At 35.4% G+C, this 24,840-nt stretch overlaps 1 protein-coding gene across 7 annotated transcripts in view; it reads left to right on the forward strand.

Moving 5' to 3' along the window:
- Positions 1–24,840, forward strand: part of LOC135216061 (mechanosensory protein 2-like) — a 459,704-nt gene that overhangs the window by 411,114 nt on the left and 23,750 nt on the right. For all 7 annotated transcript variants that reach the window (XM_064251047.1, XM_064251044.1, XM_064251045.1 and 4 more), the window contains 2 exons: positions 14,974–15,135; positions 16,287–16,452. In XM_064251047.1, coding sequence (XP_064107117.1) covers positions 14,974–15,135; positions 16,287–16,452 — 328 coding nt within the window. The remainder of the gene's footprint in view (positions 1–14,973; positions 15,136–16,286; positions 16,453–24,840) is intronic.

The raw sequence follows: 24,840 nt of genomic DNA on the forward strand, positions 1-24,840 counted from the left end.
TGAGCCTCGCGTGAATCCATCCTAGGAAACCAAGGATTGAATCTATCCTGATGGTTTTACGAAACTTGTTGAGCCTCCACCTTGTCCAAAAGGACAAAATACTGCAAATGACACAGGGGGTCACTGCAAAAGTAAAGGTCTGACAAAAACAAATTTAGTCATATAGCAAAAGATGATTCAAGTAAAACAGTACACTGCAATAGAAGATTGTCAGAATATTTTATGCGTGTATGTGTGTATATTATATAAATAATAATAATATATATATATATATATATATATATATCTATCTATATATATATATAGATATATAGATATATATAAATATTTATAGAGGCCATGATATGTATGTATAATAGTATATGATATATATATATATATATTATATATATAAAACCAAATAAACCTTATGACTGTCATTAACACATTGTTACTGATTTTCTGGGAACAGTAGCAACGAGGTCTACGCATATAACCTTTTTCATAATTCTTATGACTATCTTCGAAGATGTTTTCCTACTGATTTTAGGACAGTTTCATCTCTGTCCTTGAGAGATTCACATTACTCAGGCGTTGGCTGCCGTGGGATGAAATCTAGGCAATCCTAGATCTCGTCGGTTATCCTCAAAAGCAGCACATTTCCATTTGCGGACGTTGGCTTGTCTGTCGTTGGCACATTTTCAAACACGCGCCGCAAAATAAAACACTTTTATCTTTGCATTTGTTAATGGCATGCATTTCAAATGCACCAGGCTAGGAACGATATTTTACCATTTGGCTTTTACCGTTACCTTCTGTCTCTCTCCAAATGCATCACACGGCCAAGGATATTTTACCATTTTGCTATTTCGCTTTTTACACTTACCACCTGTCTTTTCAATTAAACTCCAACCATTTTTGAGCGAATGGAGTTCAAGTTTATCGTATCTTTATGCCCTCGCAGGGTTAGATCTGACAAATGGAGGAAGATTGGATAGTGGTGGTTACTCTTTGTTCCTTCTATATGCATTGGCCAATGGGTCAGGCAACCTAGTGCCTTTATCTAGTCCGGAAAAAAATAGTGAAACGGTAAAGCGTGGGGTTGACCCTAAAGAAGCGCTACTCTTACGTGTTTATTACTCCCAGTCTTTAATGTAGAAAGACAACGTGGGTTATTTACGTCCTCTTTTCGCCCCATGATGGAGGAGGCTATAGGACAGAGTGAGACAAAAAAAATTGATTTAGTGAAGTATATTTTTCATTTGTTGATCGATCCGGTCTGCAAAAAAATAATTAATTGTCATTCAATATACAGAGAAACCATGCTGGGTTGGCATCTTCGAACCTGGACTCAGGTTGTAATATGACCCAGAGGATCTGTCCCCCGCCCTCCCACCCACTGTCCTGTTGTATTGCTATCATCGACACATACAGGTTGAACACATTAAACATTAATTCCTAAAGGAATTTCCATTAAAAAAAATTGTATGAAAACTGAAAAAGCAGAAAGAAAGGAAGAGGAGTAAAGTAGAAGAGATATACATTTTAAAAAATCAAAATAACTAAATTAACGAACAGATACATATATGCACGACTGCACAGAACGAATATCTTTAAAAAAACAAAACGTGTTTGTTAAACAGAAAGACCTAGATACCAAAATGATGGTAGACGGATGAAGAATACATAGGCCTACAATCAGACAAGCCATTTATCAGATGTCGCGGAGGTGGACCGTGCGCAAAACAAAGGAGGTGTCAAGGAAAACATTCGAGTACCACTTGAAGTAATAGAATCCATTCCTGTCTACCTTTCCGTCCCTCGGTCTATCTATCTATAAACTGTGCTTTGTTTTCGGCATTTTGTGATTGTGGGTCTTTATTGGAGTGGTTCTTTTAAAGCAGACCACTACAGACAAATAGAAAACTTGCACCCCTGCATCTGAAGCACCACTACTTAGGAAAGAATATTTCTTTTTGTTTCAAATATTAGATTTTCTCAAAGAAAAATCCCTGAGATGGAAAAGTTATGACATTTAAAAATGGCATTTTTTTCCATCAGCCTGAAATCTGGAATAAATGGAAAAAACGAATTGAAAACAAATCCACGCGAAATGGAAAAGTTATCGAAACAAAAACGAGAATTTTCAATTTCGTTTTTCCTTCGATTACTTGATTTTTAAGAAAAAGAATATATCTCAAATACAGAGAAAATTAAAAATCGAATAAAAACAATTAATATTTCCTCCTCAATCCGCTCTAGTTATTAGACCTTTTGAAATTTCTTCGGGAAATGTAAGAGCGTCTCAAAGTTGAAAGGAAAAAATTGCTGATATATACAGATCATCAGGCGAGAGCCCAATTTATCAAACAAACTTTGTCAGCGTTTCGAATTTTGTCTCGAACCTACTGCGACTGACACCCTTGCCGTTAAAGGGTACCTCACTCACTCTCTCCCGCTATTTCCGTAAGAGGTAATGGACCATTACCGCTCACAAAGATTCCTACGGTATTCTGCAAGTAGCTCGACAGAATACCTAGAGGCGCGTTTACACCGGTGCAACTTGTCGTGCGCACAGGAGGCATGCGCCTATTTCATGGAGAGGCAAGCAGAGGCATGCCTCAGCGCAAGGGGAGGTATGCCTCAAACCTGTGCGCACAGGCCAATGTGCACACATGCACGTATGCGCAAGTGTCTCCCCATCCTGATATACACGTGTCGAGAGCAGACATCTTGACGACTGCTTCACTCTCGGCGTGAACAGAAACAGGCATGCGCGCAGAGGCATGTGGATATGGCATGCGCGAACGTGCGTATTGCATGAGGAAAGGCATGTGCAGCCGCACGGCGCACCGGTGTAAACGAGCCACAAGTATACGATCTCTCAAATGGCCATCGGAGCTTATGGATCAATAGCCTCTTTTACTGGGGATGAACAGACCAAAAATACTTTTTTTTTTCTTTTTTTTTGACGTTGATGGCTAAGAGCTTTAGACCCGAAAACGTTCCCAATTTAATTGTACCCATTTAAGAACGAACAAAAGAGACTGATTGGCTGATTTGCTGAAACTTTGACAAGGAAATGCGTGCCGTTGTCACAGTCACCTTGGTGCTCACCGCCGAAATCAGTAATTAGTTGAATGACCTATAAGAAGAAATTAAAATCTGTAATAATTCTCGCCTGACAACGCTCACACATTTCAAGAACATGTCTATAAATATTCTTACAAAAATGACATAAAGTAAAGCTCAATGCTAATGATAATACAAAAAATGGAAAATAACGGATTGTATCTTACGAAAGGTCAAATGCAACAACCAAATGTCGGGCAATCGGTCAACAAACTCCATATTTTGTAAATAAAGACATTATCGATCTAAAAAAAAAAATAAACGAATAGTATTACTGCTGCAAATGTCAACGACGCCATCCATAACATTATGTAGAGAGAATTTGCTCTCGAAAGCAACAAAAATCATGAAAATGATTCGATGTCATGCCGAAATATTTTCCTTCTCCAGAATAATCCAGATGGAAAATCTATTACTATTACTGTCAAGTTTATGTAAATAAAAATAGTTTTTCTGTTATGAGCAAAAGTGAGTGATTAAAACAACTTAAATTCAAGAGAGTGGAGAACAAGAAAGTTCAATGGAGCGCGCCAATTATTCTCCAGCAATTATGATATCCTGTTATTATTCTTCACATTGAGCACATTTCCATAGCAGGAAAATGAGCAAATTTCCATGGCAGGAAAATGAGCAAATTTCCAAAGCAGGAAAATGAGCACATTTCCATAGCAGGAAAATGAGCACGTTTCCATAGCAGGAAAATGAGCACATTTCCATAGCAGGAAAATGAGCACATTTCCATAGTAAGAAAGTGAGCACATTTCCATAGTAGGAAAATGAGCACATCTCCATAGCAGCAGGAAAATGAGCACATTTCCATAGTAAGAAAATTAGCACATTTCCACAGCAGGAAAATGAGCAAATTTCCATAGTAAGAAAATGAGCACATTTCCATAGCAGGAAAATTAGCATATTTTTTCCGTAGTAGGAAAATGAGCACATTTCCTTAGCAGAAAAATGAGCACATTTCCATAGCAGGAAAATGAGCAAATTTCTATAGTAAGAAAATGAGCACATTTCCATAGTAGGAAAATGAACAAATTTCCATTGTAAGAAAATGAGCACATTTTCATAGCAGGAAAATTAGCATATTTCCATTGCAGGAAAATGGTTAAATTTCCATAGTAAGAAAATGAGCACATTTCCATAATAGGAAAATGAGCACATTTCCATAGCAGGAAAATGAGCACATTTCCATAGCAGGAAAATGAGCACATTTCTATAGTAAGAAAATGAGCACATTTCCATAGTAGGAAAATGAACAAATTTCCATAGTAAGAAAATGAGCACATTTCCTTAGTAGGAAAATGAGCAAATTCCCAAAGCGGGAAATGGGCACCTTTCAATAGTAGGTAGAGCCAGAGAGGCAATTAACCTGTATAGCAATCTACCGCAAAGCAGAATGCCCCTTTTTTTGGAAAATGATGAATGTGAGCAAAGATTAAAAACAAATAAACAATATATGAATATGAACCAGTAGAAGAAAACTAAATAATGATGTAAATTACGATAAACCAAAGTGATAGTGATTACAGATTGCTAAATCTGGTGCTGAGAGACTGTTGTGCAATATGATAAACCTCTAACGTTGCAAATTAAGTTTAAGAACTGTTGGATGTTGTCGACTCTTTTCAAGAGGTGAAACAAACGTGAAACAGTAATAGAGGACGACAAATAGCGTTTCTATATATACACACACACATAAATATATAAAAAAGAATTCAAATACCATACTCGTTCCCATCGACCCAAATTGAGATTGCTTATAAAATACCGACTCGTGAAATTACATGGTGAACAGGAGAGCCTCAGTAATTACCGCGAACAGAGAAAAACAGGAAAAATAAAATCAGCAAATCAATATGAGAAATATGACTCTCGCGTTTCCTGGAAAAGGAGAGAGAAAAAAAAGTATATAAAGAGAATAATAAAAACGAAATAGTTTATCGTTACGCAATGACATCACAGCGCCATTAAAAAGCTGACTGTGGATATATGACCTTTAGATTGATAAGAGGAAAAAAAAAGTGCGAAAGAATAAAAGAAAAATGGCAATATCAACGTTGGTGCCCTAGCGACCTCTCCCATCGAGGTAAACGATTATTATTCTTATTATTATTTAATGAGACTACAAGGGCATTGATTTGCAACGCTAACCTTGACAGGATAGAATGCAGAAACATTAAAAAAAAAAACAGAAAAGAGATAGAAATAAAAAATGAAAACGTCCTACATCAGCAAACAGGCAGTAACATACACGACGTGATTTTAAACGAGACTTATACACTGGGAAGTTCAAATTAAAGTTGGCATCAGCCTCAACATTTGAAATACACTTTGCCACGACTCGTCATAAACTGAGGAACGTATGCCGGGTACGGAGTCGAAATATTCATCCACAAATGATTCCGTCATGGATAAAGTTCTTAGACAAGACAAGTTCGATTCAGCGTTCCTTCAACCAATCCAGGATGGAAATGAGAACGCCGAGTGTTAGGACGAAGATTTTTATTGACATTTATTTACATAGATAAACCTTCGTCACAAAAACAAAGGTCGCGACACTCACAAACACATTACTATATTATGATATATATATAATATATATATATATATATATTATATATATATATAGATATATATATATATATTATATTTATAATATTATCTGTATATATATCATATATATATATATATATATATATATATATATATATAAATATATATATATTTGGTGAGTGAACGTATATTGACTCTTCACTGATGTCTTCCGCCTCATTCATTTTAGAATTTCCTAAAAAAATCTTTTTTTCTCTGAGTATTATAATGTTGTTAATGACTTCAAAACATCACTAACACAGTCATCGACTGTCACTAACATGAAAGACCTATAACACTGAAGGGTGGGAACCGATCGCTGATACAGTTACAAATTTCTCAGAATTTGAAGTTGCGGAAATTTAGGCGAATCGCATCTTCCCTGCAAATGATAGATTTGACAAAGTTGACTGTAAACACTAAAGTACAATAACCTCAGAAGAGTCGTTTCAAAAGGGATTGTCTAATTTCTATGTTCAAGAATAAGACAAAAAAAAGGCAATATCGGTTGGATTAACATCGACGGCAGCGAAAGACCTACTTTTTAAGAATGCGAAGGTTGTATAAGTATTGGAAACGAAAATAAAGGTCCGGTTTAATTCCAGCTTTAAATATCGTCAGGGGTTGAGTCCCACAAAACGAAGTGATTTCTTTCCCACGACGTCAAGGCCGACTGTAATCAAGCAAGATGCTTTCCATGTTTTCGCATTGTCAAGAACAACTGCTTACACAGAATTCTTTTTAATATCCATATGGAGAAGATTAATTACTATGATAACAGTACACAGAAGTGGATATAGCCACTTTGAAATGGCCTAAAGCCGAGAAGATTCACCATTATGAAAATAACAAACGAGACCACAATTTCAGCAGGAGCGTAAAAGCTGCCTCTTTACTGCAAATAATCGGACAGACAGAAATCAGTGTCTACTCTGCGATGACAAGACGGCTTTTCTGTCACTGGTTTATTGACCTGGCCTGCCACCAAGGTTACAAGGGGTCGCCGTGTCTCTCATATTTCTATAAATACGCCGTGGTACTGGGAATAGAGGCTTCGTAGAAACGGCAATTAAAGAGAAAGACTTTGTGGATGGAAAAAAAAAAACTTTTTTCTAAAATAGAATGCAAAAAGCTTCCTCTTTTTCTAGAGAAAGATGGGTCTTTCCCCTTGGCTGGAGAGGACCTATCTGGTAATCTACTACATAACAGAGAACATACTTGGAGAAATAGAAAAAAGAAATGACAGGCAGCTAATAAGAGCAAGAGCCCATGCTGGCATGAGGCCTGGCTTAACAGCAGAAATCAACAACGATAAAGTAAGTCTTTTCAGCCACCTCAACTTTTGGCACCACACGGAATCAATACAACTGCATCGCTCATCTCTTGCCTATTCATATCATTTTTTTCGTATTTTGCGAGAGGTTATTCCTCACACCGGCGTTGATATCGCTCTGTCAATAATCATTACCTACAAATTTGCAACCTCGGTGTTCCTTGACATTTTCAGCGGGAGCGATCGATGCCATATCATCGTCAATTTTGCCTTCTCTTGTCTGTCGTCCAGCTTTCTCGCAACTATTTTCATTTCTCGTCGTTTTGCTGTGTTTTTACATACCTACACTATAATTACCTCTGTTTTCCAGTCAGAATTACTTTCGAAACTGAAAGACGTGAAGAATCGTCTTTAGTGTATGCCCAACATCAATGAAGTTATAATTCCACTGTTAATATCATGCCCATTATTCTGACAAGTATTTCTTCAACAGCTCTTATTCTTATTTCCTGTGAGTATTAAATATAATTACTTTAGGAGGTTGATGGTTACGGTAAAGCAGTAAATATGCTTTTGCAGGTCATCTACACCTAAACACAAGAACCGAATATGTTCGACTATAACTTTAGAACTCTACGGCCTCCCCTACTTTAGAGGCAACTCAGTTTCTCGGCTTCTTCAGTTAGAACTGAACAATTCCTTAGTATCCTTTACTCCACGAGTTTTCAACCTATTAAGCTAAAAACCCACACATCCTGGCAATTTCTCGGGTTCTCCACTCTGAATTCCACCATATATCTGCTTCTGCAGGTAGAATTCCACAACATATCAATCCAGAAATCTACAGCGTCTAGGTCACTCCAGAATTTAGAAATTTCTCAGCTCCTCGACGTAAAATTCCAGTTTCTTAGTATCTCGATGTGCAATTCCAAAGTCTTTCAGTCTCTCTGTGAGGAATCCAATGCCTCAGTCTCTCCAAGGCTACACTTTTACAATTTCTTTGAATATCCAAGTAGAGCTTCATGATATCCCAGTGGTCTAAGATAGAACACCATTATTTCCCCGGGGACTTCAGGTAAAACTTTATAATTATTCAACCTCCATATAAAACTCTGCAAATTAATTGTCTCTAATAGTAGAATTAGATTATTTTGTCTCCCTAACTCTCCAAACAAAAGTCCCCAATATTTCTTGGTCTCTCTAGGAGGAACTCGGCAATTCTTTTTTATATCTATCCTAGACCTTTACAGTTTTTGTATTTGAACTGAAACTAAAATGTCTCAGTAAAACTAGAGTCTCTAGACCTTCGCGTCTGGCACTCAAATAGTGATTCCTCTGCGTAGAACTTTATAATCTCTCGATCTTTTTAGCAAGACCTTTTCATCGATCCTTCTAGCTCGGTTCTTGGTCATTCCAGACGGACCAATATAATTTCTTGGTCACTTGGCTACACACTCCATAATTTCTCGGCCCATCTGGAGGGATTTCCACAATTTCTTAGCCTGTTCTTGTATAGCCCCACAGTTTCTCGTACTTTACAGTTGTAACTTCACCAATTTTCATTGGCCATTTTAACTGATGAGATTTAGAAATTGTGGGCTTAGGGTAAAAGTACTCAATCTCATTTCCTTCTTTTCGAAGGTCTTGATTCTCATGTCAACTACAATGAAGGAGGACAGAGAGAGAGAGAAACAAGGATGCATGCAAAACTGCACAATGACCTTCTATGGGCGTCACTACATTAAATCGTGTTGACCTTAGTTACCTTAATGTCCTAATTAAGGACATTTTTCTCTTACAGGAAAAATTAGAATGGCTTTCTTATAATAATTCAAAGAAGCTTGGATACTCATTACATTATTTCTGTTAGCAAAGTATTTCGTTAAATGTCTGTAGTTCGAGAAACAGTTTACTCGTTACTCTTCCTGCAAATGCTGTATCCTCACCATAGCGCGTATTATGACAAGCTGTCCACTAACTAGAGATCATTTTTACTAATTATTCGGCTAAAGAAACTCAGTGCCTACAATTTCTTAAGAAAACTGAGTATTCAATACGACACTACCAATGGCAAGTTATTATATCTGCAGTTGGAGAAATTGTTCTTTATCTTCATCCGTCAATTAATTGAACGTTTTTGTATCAAATTTTAACATATTTAAACATTTTACTGCAACACATCTGCTGGAGACAAATTATGTCGAATCCCTCCATTTTGAAAAGTGTTTGCGTGACGCTTTTACTGAGAAAATTGAAGGTCAAATATCACATCTCAAGACCGATGAATGCCCACTATCATACTTACGTTGGAAAACAATTATGTAAATCCTCTTTGGTTAGGGAATTTGTTTATATAGCACTCCCACAGAACCTTTGAATTTTCATCTTGTCTCTTCATTCCTAAGTGAAATATTAAGTTTGTTCAGTTAGGAAAATAGATTACTTATCGATTTCTTCTAAGAAACATATAGAAACATTGGCAAAACAATGCATCGTTAATTTTCTTTAATAGCTAGGCAGCCTGTCTACTACGTCATTTTCCATATCAAAACTGTACCTGCTCAATGTTTCCTTTGGCCAAAGCACTGAGCACACTATGTCACATTTTTTATGGATTAAAGTTCATGTACCTGATAGCAGATCATTATTTCACATAAACTACACTTGACTGCTGGTCACCACTTCACATCGGATGTTCTTGGGTGCAGAGGTCCACTTCATATTTAGTGTGCTGAGGTCACTTTACATAAAATGTACTTAATCAGTGAAGGCTACTTAAAATCAGTTGTTCTTGGTCGCTTATTGCAATATCCAGACACTTGCACTTGATCGCTGATAGTCACTATGCATCAAATGTACTTCGTCACCTTTAAGCTCCTCACATCAAGTGAACGTTTCCACTGACGGCCCCTTCACATCACAAATACTTGTTTACTGGAATTCGATTTACATCAGATCCACTTTGTCACTGACGACCCCTTCCAATCAAGTATACTTGGTCGTTGAAGAGCGTCACAACAGATGAACATGAATACTGATAGTCACTTTCCACTGAACATTCTTAGTTGCCAAAGACCTCCTTAGAGCACGTGTATTTTTAGAGACATGTTCACTTCCCATCAAATACACTTGGTCGCTTCCAGACTTCAAATGAAGTTCACCTTGTCAAGATGGCCACTTCACTTCAAATAATGAGCCTGGTTTCAGTCACCAACTACAAACCAGAGGCACGGTGCTACTGATGACCACATTACATCAAGTGCACATGGTCTGTTTAAGACTCTTTGCGCAAACTGAGCATTGTAGCTGACATAACCTACCACATCACCACAAGCCACTTACATCAAGTGTAGTTGGGCAAGGACATGAAATTAAATGCACCCCTCAATGACGTCCACTTCACTTCAAACGTAACCGGCGGTAAATAAGTCAACAGGAGGCATTACCTTCATGATATGCGATTTTTCCTTTAACTGTAATTCCTGTCACTTGACATCTCATTTCGCTTGTGATGTTTCTGCCTCCAAAAGGACTAGTTCCTCAATTCTTTATAGTGAAACCATTCTTCTGAGGTTTTTGATTGTAGATAATAATGAATATTATGCTCATTCCTGTTCTTTGGTATGGTAGGTCAGACTAATAACTCGCTTAATTCTTTCCATTCTTTTCCAGAGGGAGGGGAATATGATGGAAGTATAGGGTTGTTTTTAATGTTCATCATCTAAATTAAGGTCAGGGATGAAGGATACGGCAAATCACAAAAAGAATTCAAGCTAAAGAGGATAATTGAGGATACGGCAAAAAAAAAAAAAAAAAAATAGACGAGTCAGGCTGTACAAACGAGAGATTTGAGGTGTGCCAGTTTGTAAAGAAAGGTTAGAGTAGAAAAGGTCACGCTAGGGCCGTACTCAAGGAATAGGTCACGTTGCATAGAGACCACAACATATTTTAAGCAACGATCTTTAATAAGACCATGAATCAAGTCAGCTAAAGTCAAGATGAGATTGTAGGTTACATGCTGAAGTTAGACGATTTGTAGAAATCAAGTCAATAAAGTGAGTACATATAGTTATGACAGGTTACAGTTCCAGAAGATTTTAAGGAAATTTCAGGAAGTAAGCAAAGGTCAAACAGAGGGGTCAAGTCGTATAGACGGGTCAGGTTGAGGATAGAGGTACGAGTCTAATGAAAGATCAAATGAATACTGCAGACTCCCAAGTCCCAGGGACAAGTCAGCAGACGAGACGTGGGGAGAGGTCCAATTTTTTGACAGGTCCCTGTTTATGATTGTGTTTGCATGTGACACCTTTCGTGAGTGCTCCGAACATTGAGTGAATGCGATTGGCAGCTAACATTCACATTTTCCAGCTCTTATTCTCGTTCCTTCACGGCGAAGCACGTGAGCGAGTGTCTCTTTCAGGTTATCTGATCATATTCCAAACGTCATATTTGGAATCCTGGCGAAACATGTGCAGTAAAGTGTTGTTAAACTACACACCTCAGTATACCAAATGAGGAGAAAATAGTTACAATTTGCCAAGTGTATGGCACAGCCTACCAATAGACAAGAAACGAAAGAGTGATCGTTCAAAAATGCTTAAATGTTTAAATCGAAACTGAGAATTGCAGTTGTTACAGCACCAATTGATTATTGACTAATTCTATCTATTAGATAAAGAAATTGGCGAAAAGAATGAAAAAAAAATAATTGTAGTAAAAAGTTAAAACCAGTACTGAAGCGCCTAGTCTGACCGAAGTACATGAAGTACACTGAAAGTAACCTTGGAATTATAGTATGTTCGAAGTTTTAAAAAAAAGTTTCTCCATATCTGATTCTCAAATATTGTCCCTTTTAATTGCGAAGCACTTTTATTCTCATGAATGCGTCCAGTTCTACTGACCATAATGAACGAACAGTAGTACTTCATAACTAAGATAAAGAGAATTGTCTTCGTTTCAAATTGAAAATTCGCTTTATTGCGCAGCGCTTTTCTACTTTTAAACGCACCCACGTCTCCCGAGACAACCCACTGGACAAGTAGTGAGTCGTATTTTTTATCAAAACCAGCAACCATTAATTAGGATAAATTCAAATCGAATCAATAGAAGGAAGCGAGAGGAAAATGCGTGCGCAATTTTCTATAACGCGTCTAAATCTCATATGGACAAGTCAGGCAGAAAATTTCAATTTCCTGCAAATGGAAACATGATATCAGACTTTGCCTTTTGAGCATCGATTTTCTCCTCATCAACGCACCAATGTCTCCTGTGACACGCCAGTGACTGGCCATTGGTATAACGTTACTGTATAAAAAAACAAAAGTTAAAGTAATTGATAGGACGTAAGAACCTTTGCATTTGCATTTGTTTTCAATTTCAATTTCAAATTCTCAGCCGGTCCACAAACGACGTCAGCGTAATGACATAACGTCAGTTTGCTTCTAGTTTTATTTGTTCTTGGCACAAATAAAAGAATTATCTGGTAATCATGAGCTTTCAATTTTCTATACTCATGTGTATATATACATATTAATATATATATATATATATATATATATATATATATATATATATATATGTATATATTGTATATATATATATATATATATATATATATATCATATTTTATATATATATATATATATATATATATATCTATATATAGTGTATAATGTGTATATATAATATAATATAATATAATTCTGTATATATGTATATTATAATTACTATATATATATTATATAAATCTTATAAGCCCCAGACCCCGATTTCAAAACAAACACGTTAGTCTTCCTACCAAACCTTTTTTTTTTTTTTTGCGTTCATTTCCTCTCCTAGTTTTTGTTAGTTTAATCTGTTACACGAATACTTCTTCATTCTTTTAAAGTTTATTGAATGGTACTGAAATAATGGGGTACTTTAGCTATTAACAAACAACACCTCTCATAGATTCTTGTTCAGAGACTGCATTATTGAATTTTTAATCAGAAAATCAATAAACTTTTTGTCTTATCCTATAGGTTCGCATAATCATTTATTTACTGTATCGCTAAAGTTGCATAGCAATTTATGCAAAGCATACATAAAGTTAACAAGATGTCAACTGTCCGATGCTTATTGCAGATCTAATTAGCAAAACACTGAATTTACAATTATGGTAGAATTAATTAATTTGCTAATTTTTAATGATTCCATCGATGGTTCCTTTTTTGATGATTGAAAATATTAGTCAAGGGGGAAGAAGCTCACTGGAAAATAGGTATTTATTTATTTTTCAGCTCCTGATTAGAAAACTTGTACATTTCAAACACTTCTGTTTGTAGCCAGTAACTATTAGGTGTAAGAGATAAACATGCACTCATAAGGAACATAGAAGTTTAGGGTGTCTTTAGTATGAATTTAGCGAGTTTGAATAACGATACAGAAAACTAATCAGTTATTTCATAACTATCAAGTACCTTGTTGCCAGCTGTACGATGCAAATATACTTGCCAGACGTAAGACGTTGTGTGAGAAATTAAGCTGTTGGTCATCAGTAAAGTATGGTAGCCGAGGCAACGTAAGAACTCCTTTCTTTACCAACGTGGTTACATTTGGTTCAATTCGATTTTGTGGTCATATAATAGCAACGCTTCAGCTGACTGGCGCTTCTGATAGTCACATCACCAATTCAAAAATATTTCCAGGTCTCAAAGAGATTGCAATATTCCCCTCCTGATCTAAAATACAAAGACAAAGGAAAGAAACCCAACACGAAAACATGCACATACAAATACGTATACGCATACGCATACACTCACATACAGGCTCATAATACCAGTCAATCTACACTAACACTGAAGATATTTTCCAAAAGATAATTTGAGATGTCTGTCTGAAACCCATCTGATGATGTAGATGGCCGTCCTCCGCGGGAAATTCCATAAGAATGTGAATCAAACATCAGCGGAATTTTAATAAAGATCAGAATCTTTGCAGCCATGGGAATGACGACTCAGAGTCCTTTTCAATATACAGTATTTATACATATTGTATGTAACAAATGTTAGCTGATTCTACGGTGCATGAATTGGTAGATATGATATATATCTCGTCCCGCATGGTGGAACCACATACATTACAACTTGGAATCACTGGTGAATTTTTAGGTAAGAGTTCTAGAGAATCGAATTGTGATTCTGATTTATTTTTCCACTGATTCTAATATTAAAAGGTAGAGTACGCCGTAAGTTTCTTATCTTAGTCATCGTGTGTGAAAGAGGGAGTGTGAAGATGGCCGAAGGTTGAAAGGACAAGTAAGGGCTTGAAAGAGATGACCGTGTGTGATGTATATACTGGAACTGCGACTTCGATTATATTTTTGGCATGCGGTTTTTCCTTTTCGTACTTGCATGGTAAGTGCATGTTCTTATCCGTGTATTGCAACCCAATTTGTTGTGTTGTAACGAATTATTTTTTGACATGCATTCATTTAACTGTAATCATATTTTTTCCTAAAGTCAATATACATAGCCTTACAATTTTTAATGAAAAAAAAAGATGTTCAAATTCCTTATCAAATTCGTTTTTTCATGCTAATGTTTACAAAGACAAGTTATTTCTGATGTTTTGTCTTCAGATTTTGCTCAGCTTTTTAGATAAAAAAAAAAATTACATGACTAAAAAAAAATTTTTCTGCTTCATGATTAACAGCTATATCATAAATAGCTCTCATGAACCTCAAATAAAATAAAAACCTCTTTTTATCTTTACTGTTCTAAAACTAAAATCCTTTTTTATTGCATATGGCACTATTCCTCTTCAACAAAATTATATATTCATCTGGCAAATTTTTATAAAAAAAAAAAATTACATATATCAGCTAAAAACAAAATGAAAAGCTTGTTTTTCCTATTAGAAAATCCGCAAACTATGACTTCACTCAAAACCATCCCCACCAAGCCTTGGGATTCCGGGATCCGACTAATCCTTCTCTTCCCCCTGCCCTGCAGCCACTCAACCCGGCTCTTGGCGGCCACCACCCTGAGGAATGTCCTGGGTACCCGGAACCTGGCTGAGATTCTCAGCGAGCGTGAGTCCATCTCAGCCACAATGCAGAGCTCCCTGGATGATGCCACAGACCCCTGGGGCGTCAAGGTGGAGAGAGTCGAAATGTAAGTTCTTGGGTCGTGGCCAATCATTTTCCCCCTCTGGCATTTTTGGGTGTCATTAAAAACACGTTTTCTGTTCCAGGGATCCTGCGGTTTCTAGGTCATTCCAAAGTAAGCACCTTCGTGAGTATTATTGCCTCTGTTGAAGGTGAATGTTGTTGAGTCGCGTTCGTTGTCCTAGAAAGTATTTTATACTGGATTGCCTTTCGTTAAACGAAAATTATTTCGAAAGTATTTTATACTGGATTGCCTTTCGTTAAACGAAAATGATTGCGAACAAACTTCATCGTAAGTATCGTTTGTTGCAAAGATTTCATAAACGGAAACCAGTTCATCGTCGATTCATCTTTAGTTTGCACAAGGGGCAAAACAACAACTCTTCGGCCTTAAAATCACTCCAGAAGATATTCTTCAGTGAGTGCTATGCAGCATATTTGACGTAAATCCTTTTGACTCTAAAACCAACTCTTCATTGGTTTATTCTTAAGTATCTTTTAGGGAAAACTTAAGAGAAACAGTATTAACCATTATTTTGCCATTTTATCATTTATAAATTATCAATTCATGTCAGAAGAACAAAGACAAGAAATTTATTTCCTGTCTCTTTTTTATTTATATTTAATTTATCTAATAAGAAATGTTTGCAAATTTTGTTCAGCAGAGAACCTATTTTAAATTTGTTGTCTAGTTATAACAAGGAAATAATGACCAGGGTATGTCCTTGTCGCATCAATCTCAAGTTACCAGTAGTAGTAATTATCAATTTCTGTGGTTTACAATGGAATCGAGTACTGACCTCTAATTTATGATAAATTATGCACAATGAACTAGCCATGTTGGGGTATATACAACTTCAACTCCTTTAATAAGACCAATTTCATTCAAATTAGACAGCCAGACAGACTAGGTTAGCATCTTAAACTGGCATCAAAATAACAATAGTTATTGGCGACAAATTTCAATACATTATATGCATAATATTAATTGTGACACCATGCACCGGAACTTCTATCATGACTACATTTTCCCTCCTGGTCTGCTCAAGTTAGTGTTTCTACTCGTCGACTTCATTTTCCCAAGTGGTTGTACCTTGATGACATTGACGTACTTCTGATCTGTGTTCCCACTAATAACGCCCACTTGCAATTTCACAGCAAGGACGTCCGATTGCCAGTGCAATTGCAACGCGCTATGGCTGCTGAGGCCGAGGCTGCCCGAGAAGCAAGAGCCAAGGTGATCGCCGCCGAGGGAGAACAGCGCGCCTCCAAGGCTCTGAAGGAAGCTGCCGAGGTCATCAACGAGTCTCCGGCCGCCCTTCAGGTACTTCTTCCTTGACCTCTTTGCTTGGCAAAAAAAAACCCACCCCCGAAATTAGAGCAGGCTTGCAAAAGAGATGATATCACTCCCTCCCTCCCAAGTGCCCCCCCCCCCCCCCCCCCTCTCAAGTCTCCTTCCTCCGAATCTGAGGCCCGATAACTTCCCGCCAAGACGTTTTTAGCCGTTTGTCATCTTAAAGATGTAAAGTGAAGAAAGGCGTGAATTTTCGCAGGAGTATAAACTTCGGTCGGGAATGAGAAATGGCCGCTGATCCAAACACCGCCCTTATGGGGGCTGGGATTAGGGTGGGGAATAGGGTTCGCAGACGCTCACTCACGGGAGGATGCTCTCTAAGACTCCGAAATTATTAGAGCTTTGTTTATTCATTTATCACAGATGTGTTCACCAAGAGTTTACAATAAATTTTTGTTCACTTTATGCTAAATGTACTCGTTCGATGGTATAGGTTGTCACCAAAAGATTAAGTTTTTTATTTTATCAAATGGAATAGTTTCACAACATAGATATAAGGATTTATAAATTATCCCACGTCACTCATTAAGGAAAAATTAGGAAATAATAGCGACCATAATCAGGATGGAGTCAATTTTCATTATACTTCAAACAAAAATGCAGTGATATAAAAAATGAAAAATAAATCAACTTTTGCCACTGACTCGTTTCCTCAGTCCAGAATGAAAGCATACAAATCAACTTTTGATTTATCACGAAACCGCAAAAAAAAAAAAAAAAAAAAAAAAAAAACTAAAACCCTTACGAAAGAGATGCTGTTTTTCCACCGATGTTCCCCAGAAGCAGCAGACTTTTCTTTTTTTTTTTTCATAGAGCATCTGCTATTCAAAGCCCCAAAAGGAATATTTATGCAAATTACTCTAAATCCACAAAGGGTATGAAATAGCTTCCAAAGGTCTCCTTCCCATTTTGGAAATTCATGCGTTTCCGTGCTGCAGATCACATTAGCATTTGCCCTTTTTTTTCCAGTTCGGTTTCGTATCTGGAATTTTACGTAAACTTCGCAGTCTTTGGAATTCTGAGTAAATTCTCCTGTCCTTCTTCGAGGATGAGAGAAAACTCACGCGTTTTCGTTTTTATGGGAATCTTAGTCAATTTTTGGCTTTCGCTCTATCTGATTAAACATTGAAAATTTAAGTTTTATACAAAAAACTGAAACAATCTGGCTCAACGAATTGTATATCCTTAGCAAATTACGATCTGTTTTTAGCTGGCGTTCTCAGAAAAGGTGATGGAGGTCCAATGTACATAGGGAAAAATATTCCATTATATATATATTAGTATATATATTATATAATATATTATATATATTATTAATATTATTGATTATAATATTATATATATATATATTTCTATATAAATATATATATATATATATATATATTATATATATAATATATATTATTATATAGATAGATATAGATTATAGATATATATAATGTAATATATATATATATATATATATATATATATATATATATATACTAATATCTATATCTATATATTATATAAGATATATATATATATATATTATATATATAATTATATTATATAGATATATATATATATATGTATATGGAAGTATTTACATTTATGCGTATGTATGCATACTCGTGATGGAAAATAAGCATTTCATGGCATGCTTCCAGTTCCGTTTTTAAAATGGGAATTTTTGGGGAAGAAGAGGTAAGTAATAATAATAATAATAATAATAATAATAATAATAATAATTGAAATGGGGTAGGAAGTTTGGATCAGACTGCTTTCCCACCCTGACCACCAGTCCCATGCTCCCCCGCCCCCGTCCCTTCCCCACCGCCCCCCCACCTCCCATCCGCCTCTCACTGACTTTAGATAATATGTACTGTTCACTAGCTTTTGACCATGCTTTTTACTCTTAGAGTGGCTTTAAAAGAATCCCGTGTATGTGTATCTGTTGTTGCTGTTGTTTATCTTGACTTCTTATTATCTCAATGTGAATCATTTGCGTGTTCTGGATTGGCGTGAGAATTTTCAGGTTTACCCAGAAGCACCTCTTGACGTCATCGAAGGAAGAGGTGAGAATTAAAAAGAGAGAGAGAGCGAGAGAGAGAGAGAGAGAGTCCATAGGGGGGCCGAGGGAAGTTTTTCTTTTTCTCTTGTGTATTTCTCAGCCTCGAACGAGGCGAGTTAGAAAATACATGGAAAAAAAAGATGTTAAAAAAAAAAGGAATTAATGAAAAGAGTTGACCCAGGGCATAAGAGATGATATTTTTCTCTAAGGACGAGGGACAGGGCCAAAAAAAAAAGGAGAAAAAAAAACTCAATTTGACACTTTTCCCTAGAATTTCTTTGTTGACTGTCGATTACCTCTTTACCGAAGACTAGAAAATCAGAGTTTTGCTACATACTTTACAAGTCAAAGACTCAAACAAAAGACTTGCCACTGATAACAATAGATCTTTCATGTTCAGATTCCCTTGCTGACTTCAGACGGTGTCGAAGGAGCTCGCTCCCTCCCGTCTCTTGCCATCTTCCCATCGAGCCTTGTACCAAATAGTCGACTTCGGAGGCAAAATGAAGGTCATTCATGTCCGTGTTTGTGTGACGTCGACATGACGAACATGCGTGACCTCAGTTTTGCACTAGTATCGAAATAGATATTTGGTTACAAGTTTGATGCAGAGATGATAAGCGATGAAAGTCAACCTGCGCTTGTAACACCGGCTTTAGTTGAAGGAGTGATTTGTTCATGATGCTTTCAGGGTGGACAAATGAGACCTCAAACAGTTCTTGTGCAAAGATTATGTGCAGATTTACGGACAAAGTCCACAACTAAATTAGGCCGCCGATGAAAAATATGATTATTGTTTATGAATAGTTTTCAAGGTTTATTACACACTTATTTAACCTATATGATTTTTTTCTTTACTACAATAATACTGTCATTATTGTTGCATTGGACACAGACTGTAGTTGTTAACCTAAATGTCCCAAGGAATTACTGATTTTTCTTTTTCATTTGACAGATTTATTATGGAACAACGTTGAACTCCTCCTAATGTTTTGTATTTCACTAATCTGTTCAGAGACTATGATTGAAATGAATCAAATGATCAATTTCTTTCTCCATCAATACAGAAAGAAAACGTGAATCAGTATTTCATATAATAATTGGTGACATAGATTGGATGGTATTTAGCTGTTTGGAAGGTATGATCCAGAATAACTTTTCCTTCTTTTCCAAGTGACATTTCTCTAGTAATATCCGTGGGACGTACGCTTTCTGGTACAGGTGCTGACATATACACGAATATGTACCAGAAGTGCACGAAATTGCTGAAATCTCAGTGACCTACAATCTTTATCTATGTGAAATTATCTTAGTAATCTTGCAGTTATTTCTCGGCTTGATTCTCGATTCGGAGTGCAATTGATATCAATCATGACCTTCAAAGGTTTGTATAAACTTCCCAGAACACCAGTTTGTATGTCGTAACAGTGTTCACTCCTTTATTTCTGCGTCTCTATTATTTTGATGTTGTGTGCAAAAGATTTCTGCGCAAACTCGGTCGTCCAGATCCTTTCACATTGGATGAAGGAGGAGAACGAGGTCAAACCCTTTTTGTAGACGAAGATCTCAACCACTGTACCTCCGTGGGGCTGATAATAATCATAATAATGATGACGGTCATGTGAAAGGAAAATGCAAGAACGGATTTAATCTCGACAGTAGAAATGCAGTGTTAGCTTATTCGCTTGGGTGTTGTTTACTATCTGTGTCTTAGGTTTACGCTCGATGTCATTCTCTTCCGTAGGACCACTCTCATGGATGTGTACATGTGTACAGTCGATTATAATAACACTATTCTGCACCCTTGGTGTCTCTTCGGTCGAATGTTGTTTATTTTTTGGTCTCTGCACACCGTCAATGCACATCAAAATGCATTTGCACAAATGTACACTCAATTTCTGTGTGTCTATATCCCCCTTTTCAACCCCGACTGTAGCATAACTCAGAAAAGATTAGTCAACCTTGTAAATAAAGGTAAAAGAAGAAACAACCGCCACGAACGCTTCTTATATCATATTTAGTGATGCTGGCTAGATAATCAACCACCCCTTTATCAGTTCTCCATCTTTTGTTATTCTCTCTTCTTCCATTATGCTTCATGCTTGTCAACTCTATGACCTCCTCACACGTCACTCTTTAGTTAAACAGAACCAACCTGCTTCTTTTACATAAAGTAGAACTTGTAAATAAAAAGCATTTTTAGATCGATTGTATCAGCTTATCCTGGACTCGAAAGTCTTTGGGATTTAAAAGAATGGATGAAAAACTGAATAAGAATGAGTGAAGAAAAAAGTAAGATGGATTAACAGTAATGTCAGTTTTTCTTCAGACCAAAATTATTAACCATTTTCAATAATCGAGCATATCTAACCTAACTAAATAAACCCTGAAATATATCATGCACACCATGTAAATCACGCAGTTAATCAATACATTTACACAAACACATGACCATTCTATCCATTCTTGCTGAAGATCATTTTAAAAGGAAATTGCAACTTCCTCTCAGGAAATTCTCTTGAACAGATACGGTTAAAGTATTCAAGTCTAATAGTACAAATACATCCTTCACTTAGCTATTATAAATCGTAACTATATACATATACAAATGGTCACTTACATAAGTATCAATATGCATATATGTAAACATTCTATATATACACATATAGTATATCCACAAGCACGCATTTACACGCACAAACACACACATACACACACACAAACACACACAGACACACACACACACACAACACAACACACACACACACATATATATATATTATATATATATATATATATATATATATATATGGCAATGTAACCAAAAATGCTCAGATCAAATTATTCCATTTTCATAAATGAATCCTGTTATGATAAATAGATAGACAGACAAAGAGAGAGAGAGAGAGAGAGAGAGAGAGAGAGAGAAGAGAGAGAGAGAGAGAGAGATGGATTTATTACTCAAGTTATTAACTGGTTGTTGCTGAAAACATGAGATTTATAGTATTAGATAAACCAAATAAAAATTTTAATAATAATAATACCTTTTCTTGCTGTGGGGAGTAGGTTCTTATAGTTTTCAGTAAAGCAAGCATAAGTGAAAAACTTCTTTAAAGTTGCATTTGTTTAAGAGGGCTTTTCCCATAGTTTTGACTTAATTCATCGTGTAAATGCTTGACTGATTGTCAAATTTCAAAGGTCTCGACCTGAGGGAGTTATAGTTTGTTCCATATTGCTAGGTGAAATTTACATTTCAGTAAGCAGAAACGATTCGGATCGTTTTCCCTAACTGTGCTTACATAATTAGTGCGTATTTGAACATATACCTTTATAAGGACTTACTTAGCCAAATTACATTACAGAGGGAATCCAATATATTTTGATAAGGTTCTGATAATAACATACGTAATTTTACATAGTTAGCCAAACTAATGAGTGTGATATTCATATATTTACATAAATTACATATTATAAAATGGTCTAAGTTTACATAGGCCATGTACCTGCTTAATACTCTCATTTTCAGTTTCCACAGTTTTACATAGACTATGTACTCTCTCAAAGGTCTACATGTTCAATAGTTTTACATAAACTATGAGGTTTCTAAGTTTGTCTTGGTTTTACGTAGATAATGTACTTTCCATACTTTCCACAGTTTTAGTTGGGATAGGCATCAGTTTTGTTCTGCGTCTAAGTTGTCATACTTGGACACAGGTTTAGAACTTTCTTAACTGTAAACAGGTTTTTTACGTTGGTAAAAGCTGATATCTCTGTGATCTTTGCGTTAGCTTGTATGCTTTAGTAAAGGTCTAAATTTTCGATCCTTTTCACATATATTTCATCACTATGGCAAAGTTATATCTAGAATAGATTTACTCATTACCATATATGCTTTGCTGATTCTTTTCCTTCTTATTCTTATCAGAAGACTAGTGAATTAAAACGCTCGAATGTTAGAGGACGTCTTCATATTTGTTAGATTAAATATTTGAGTTCATCTTATTATTATTTTCTAAATTTATAGTTATGCTCTACGAAACTTTTTATCCTTATAATAGCCACATGTAAATTCCATATAGGTTTTATTCCTATACATTCTCTTACAGTCGTATATGTAAATTAATATCCTAACTCACATAGGAAACTACCTGTTAGCCAATAACTTTGAAACTAATGATTCTTTGTTTTACATGACTATCACTTTGTAAATTCATTCTAATATAATCTTGAATTTTGCGTAATTTTCAAATCAATGATTCAAATAAGAATCTTTAATTTGCACAATTCATGCTCATAATTTCACATGGATAAATTTAAATTATATATATTTATAAATAAATCCAAGCTTAATGGATTTAAGCTTGTGAGTAGAAATATCTGAGGGTAAGAGAGTTAACCATGATAGCAAAATCCCCTCAGTAGAGATCTGAGTTGGACATGACTGAATTTTAGCGCTTCAGACATTCGAAGTATTTTACATTCCCACACACTGGAGAAGTATATTTATATTCCTACATACTGGAAAAGTATATTTATGTTACCACACATTATAGATTCGTATGAGATTCACTAGTCAGTCGGTCTCTCTTGAATTTTTCTGTATAATTTAAAATAGGTTTAAACTATTAATTTATCTAATAGAGTAAATAATACTTCCACTTTCAATTCCATTCGCTATTTTGCATATAATCAGTTTTACACATTTTCCACAACTTTTACCTTACACTAAGCAGTTTCACTTTAGATAACATTTTTTTTTACTCCAGCGATTTCTTATCTGTAATCCGCTTAGTTTAAATGAATATTTAATTCACTGATCTGTCTGCTTCATTATTTATTTATTACTTGCTTTTTATTAAGCCATTCAATTATGACTTATTTACTCTCTAGGGACCTTCTAATTAGCCTCTTCCTTTTCATCAAGATATGGTCTTAATTTATTTCATTCAGACCTGGTTATATTAGCATTATCATCACCTACTTCTTTGCCATTCATCTTGCTTACAATTCTATTATCATCTAATTCCGGTAATGTAAAAAAAAATTCAAGTCTTTCGTGACTTTAGCCTACTAACCTAGTCACTTCAGCATACTTCAACGTCTGATTTAATTCATTTTACCCATTTTTATAGCTTCAAATTTATCATAGATGATACTGCTAAGCATATTGCCTATCTATAGTAATGAATTACTTTATTTTTAAACTTATCTTTAATACGTTTGTTCACTAAGTAGCATACTTTCTCTAATAGCAGCTTGAGATTTTATACAATTTCGACTTATAAGCATATTTGCTTTATTAAGTTACCAATGGCAAATGGCTCACAAACCTTAGCTTCCGTGCTTAGTGAATTTGAGATATGGGTATTTTTTTTTTTTTTCTTACTTTACTGATAAAGTTTGCTTTTTAAAGAATTAGCAGTCACATGAGTCTTCATTATTAGCACTGACACGTGTGCAAGCCTTTGCTTCATGATCTGGTATTTGCCTTCATAATAAAACTACAGTTATAAGTTATTTCCATAATGATATATTCCCTACCCATTTGGGTAGAGATTATATACTAGGGATCAAGCATTAATCTTTTGATGATTATTGCTTATTACATCAAAGCTGTAAATTAACTTTATTTACTATATTATCGGATATGTCAGATTTTTTCTTCATTTTCTGTTATAATCTATTTTGAATTACTCAGCGCCAGTGGTAAATATTTTAAGCCAATAATTTGGCATTCTAAATACTTTTAAAATTATTCTGAAAGTTTTCTATTGTCAGTCTATTCCAACCTAAAAGTTTTATATGATTTTAATCAGTACTATACAAGAAAGAATTTAACGATAGTCTAAATTGCGAGTTAGCATACTTGATATAATACACATTCAATGTTTATCCCTTTGCGTTATCAACGTTTAATTCTAACAGGTCAGTCTGTATGTAAATTTCCTTTATCATACATTACAATTAGTAGGAATCAAGATTTAACACGAATTTCTATTGTTAGGAACATTAATACAAATATTTTCAATTTGATGCCACAGAAATTTATCTTAAAGCTTATCATTTCCAAATACTTTTCAACTCTTTATGAGCCTGGAAGACTTCCAGTTTCACCAAATCTTCAAAGGCTTTTGAACTGATTATGTGCCATAGACTTTGGAGAACCGTTAGTTGTTACCTAATTTGAAGTTAAAAGCTTAAGAAAATTTCATTAATTTGGAAGAATGTTACTTGAATTGTGTGTAAAGTAGAAAAAAAATACAAGTCCTCATGCAACAGTTTGAATTTTGCAAATTTCAATAAAA

The sequence above is a fragment of the Macrobrachium nipponense genome, chromosome 6 (assembly GCF_015104395.2).
Source record: "Macrobrachium nipponense isolate FS-2020 chromosome 6, ASM1510439v2, whole genome shotgun sequence".
Classification (NCBI taxonomy): Eukaryota; Metazoa; Arthropoda; class Malacostraca; order Decapoda; family Palaemonidae; genus Macrobrachium; species Macrobrachium nipponense.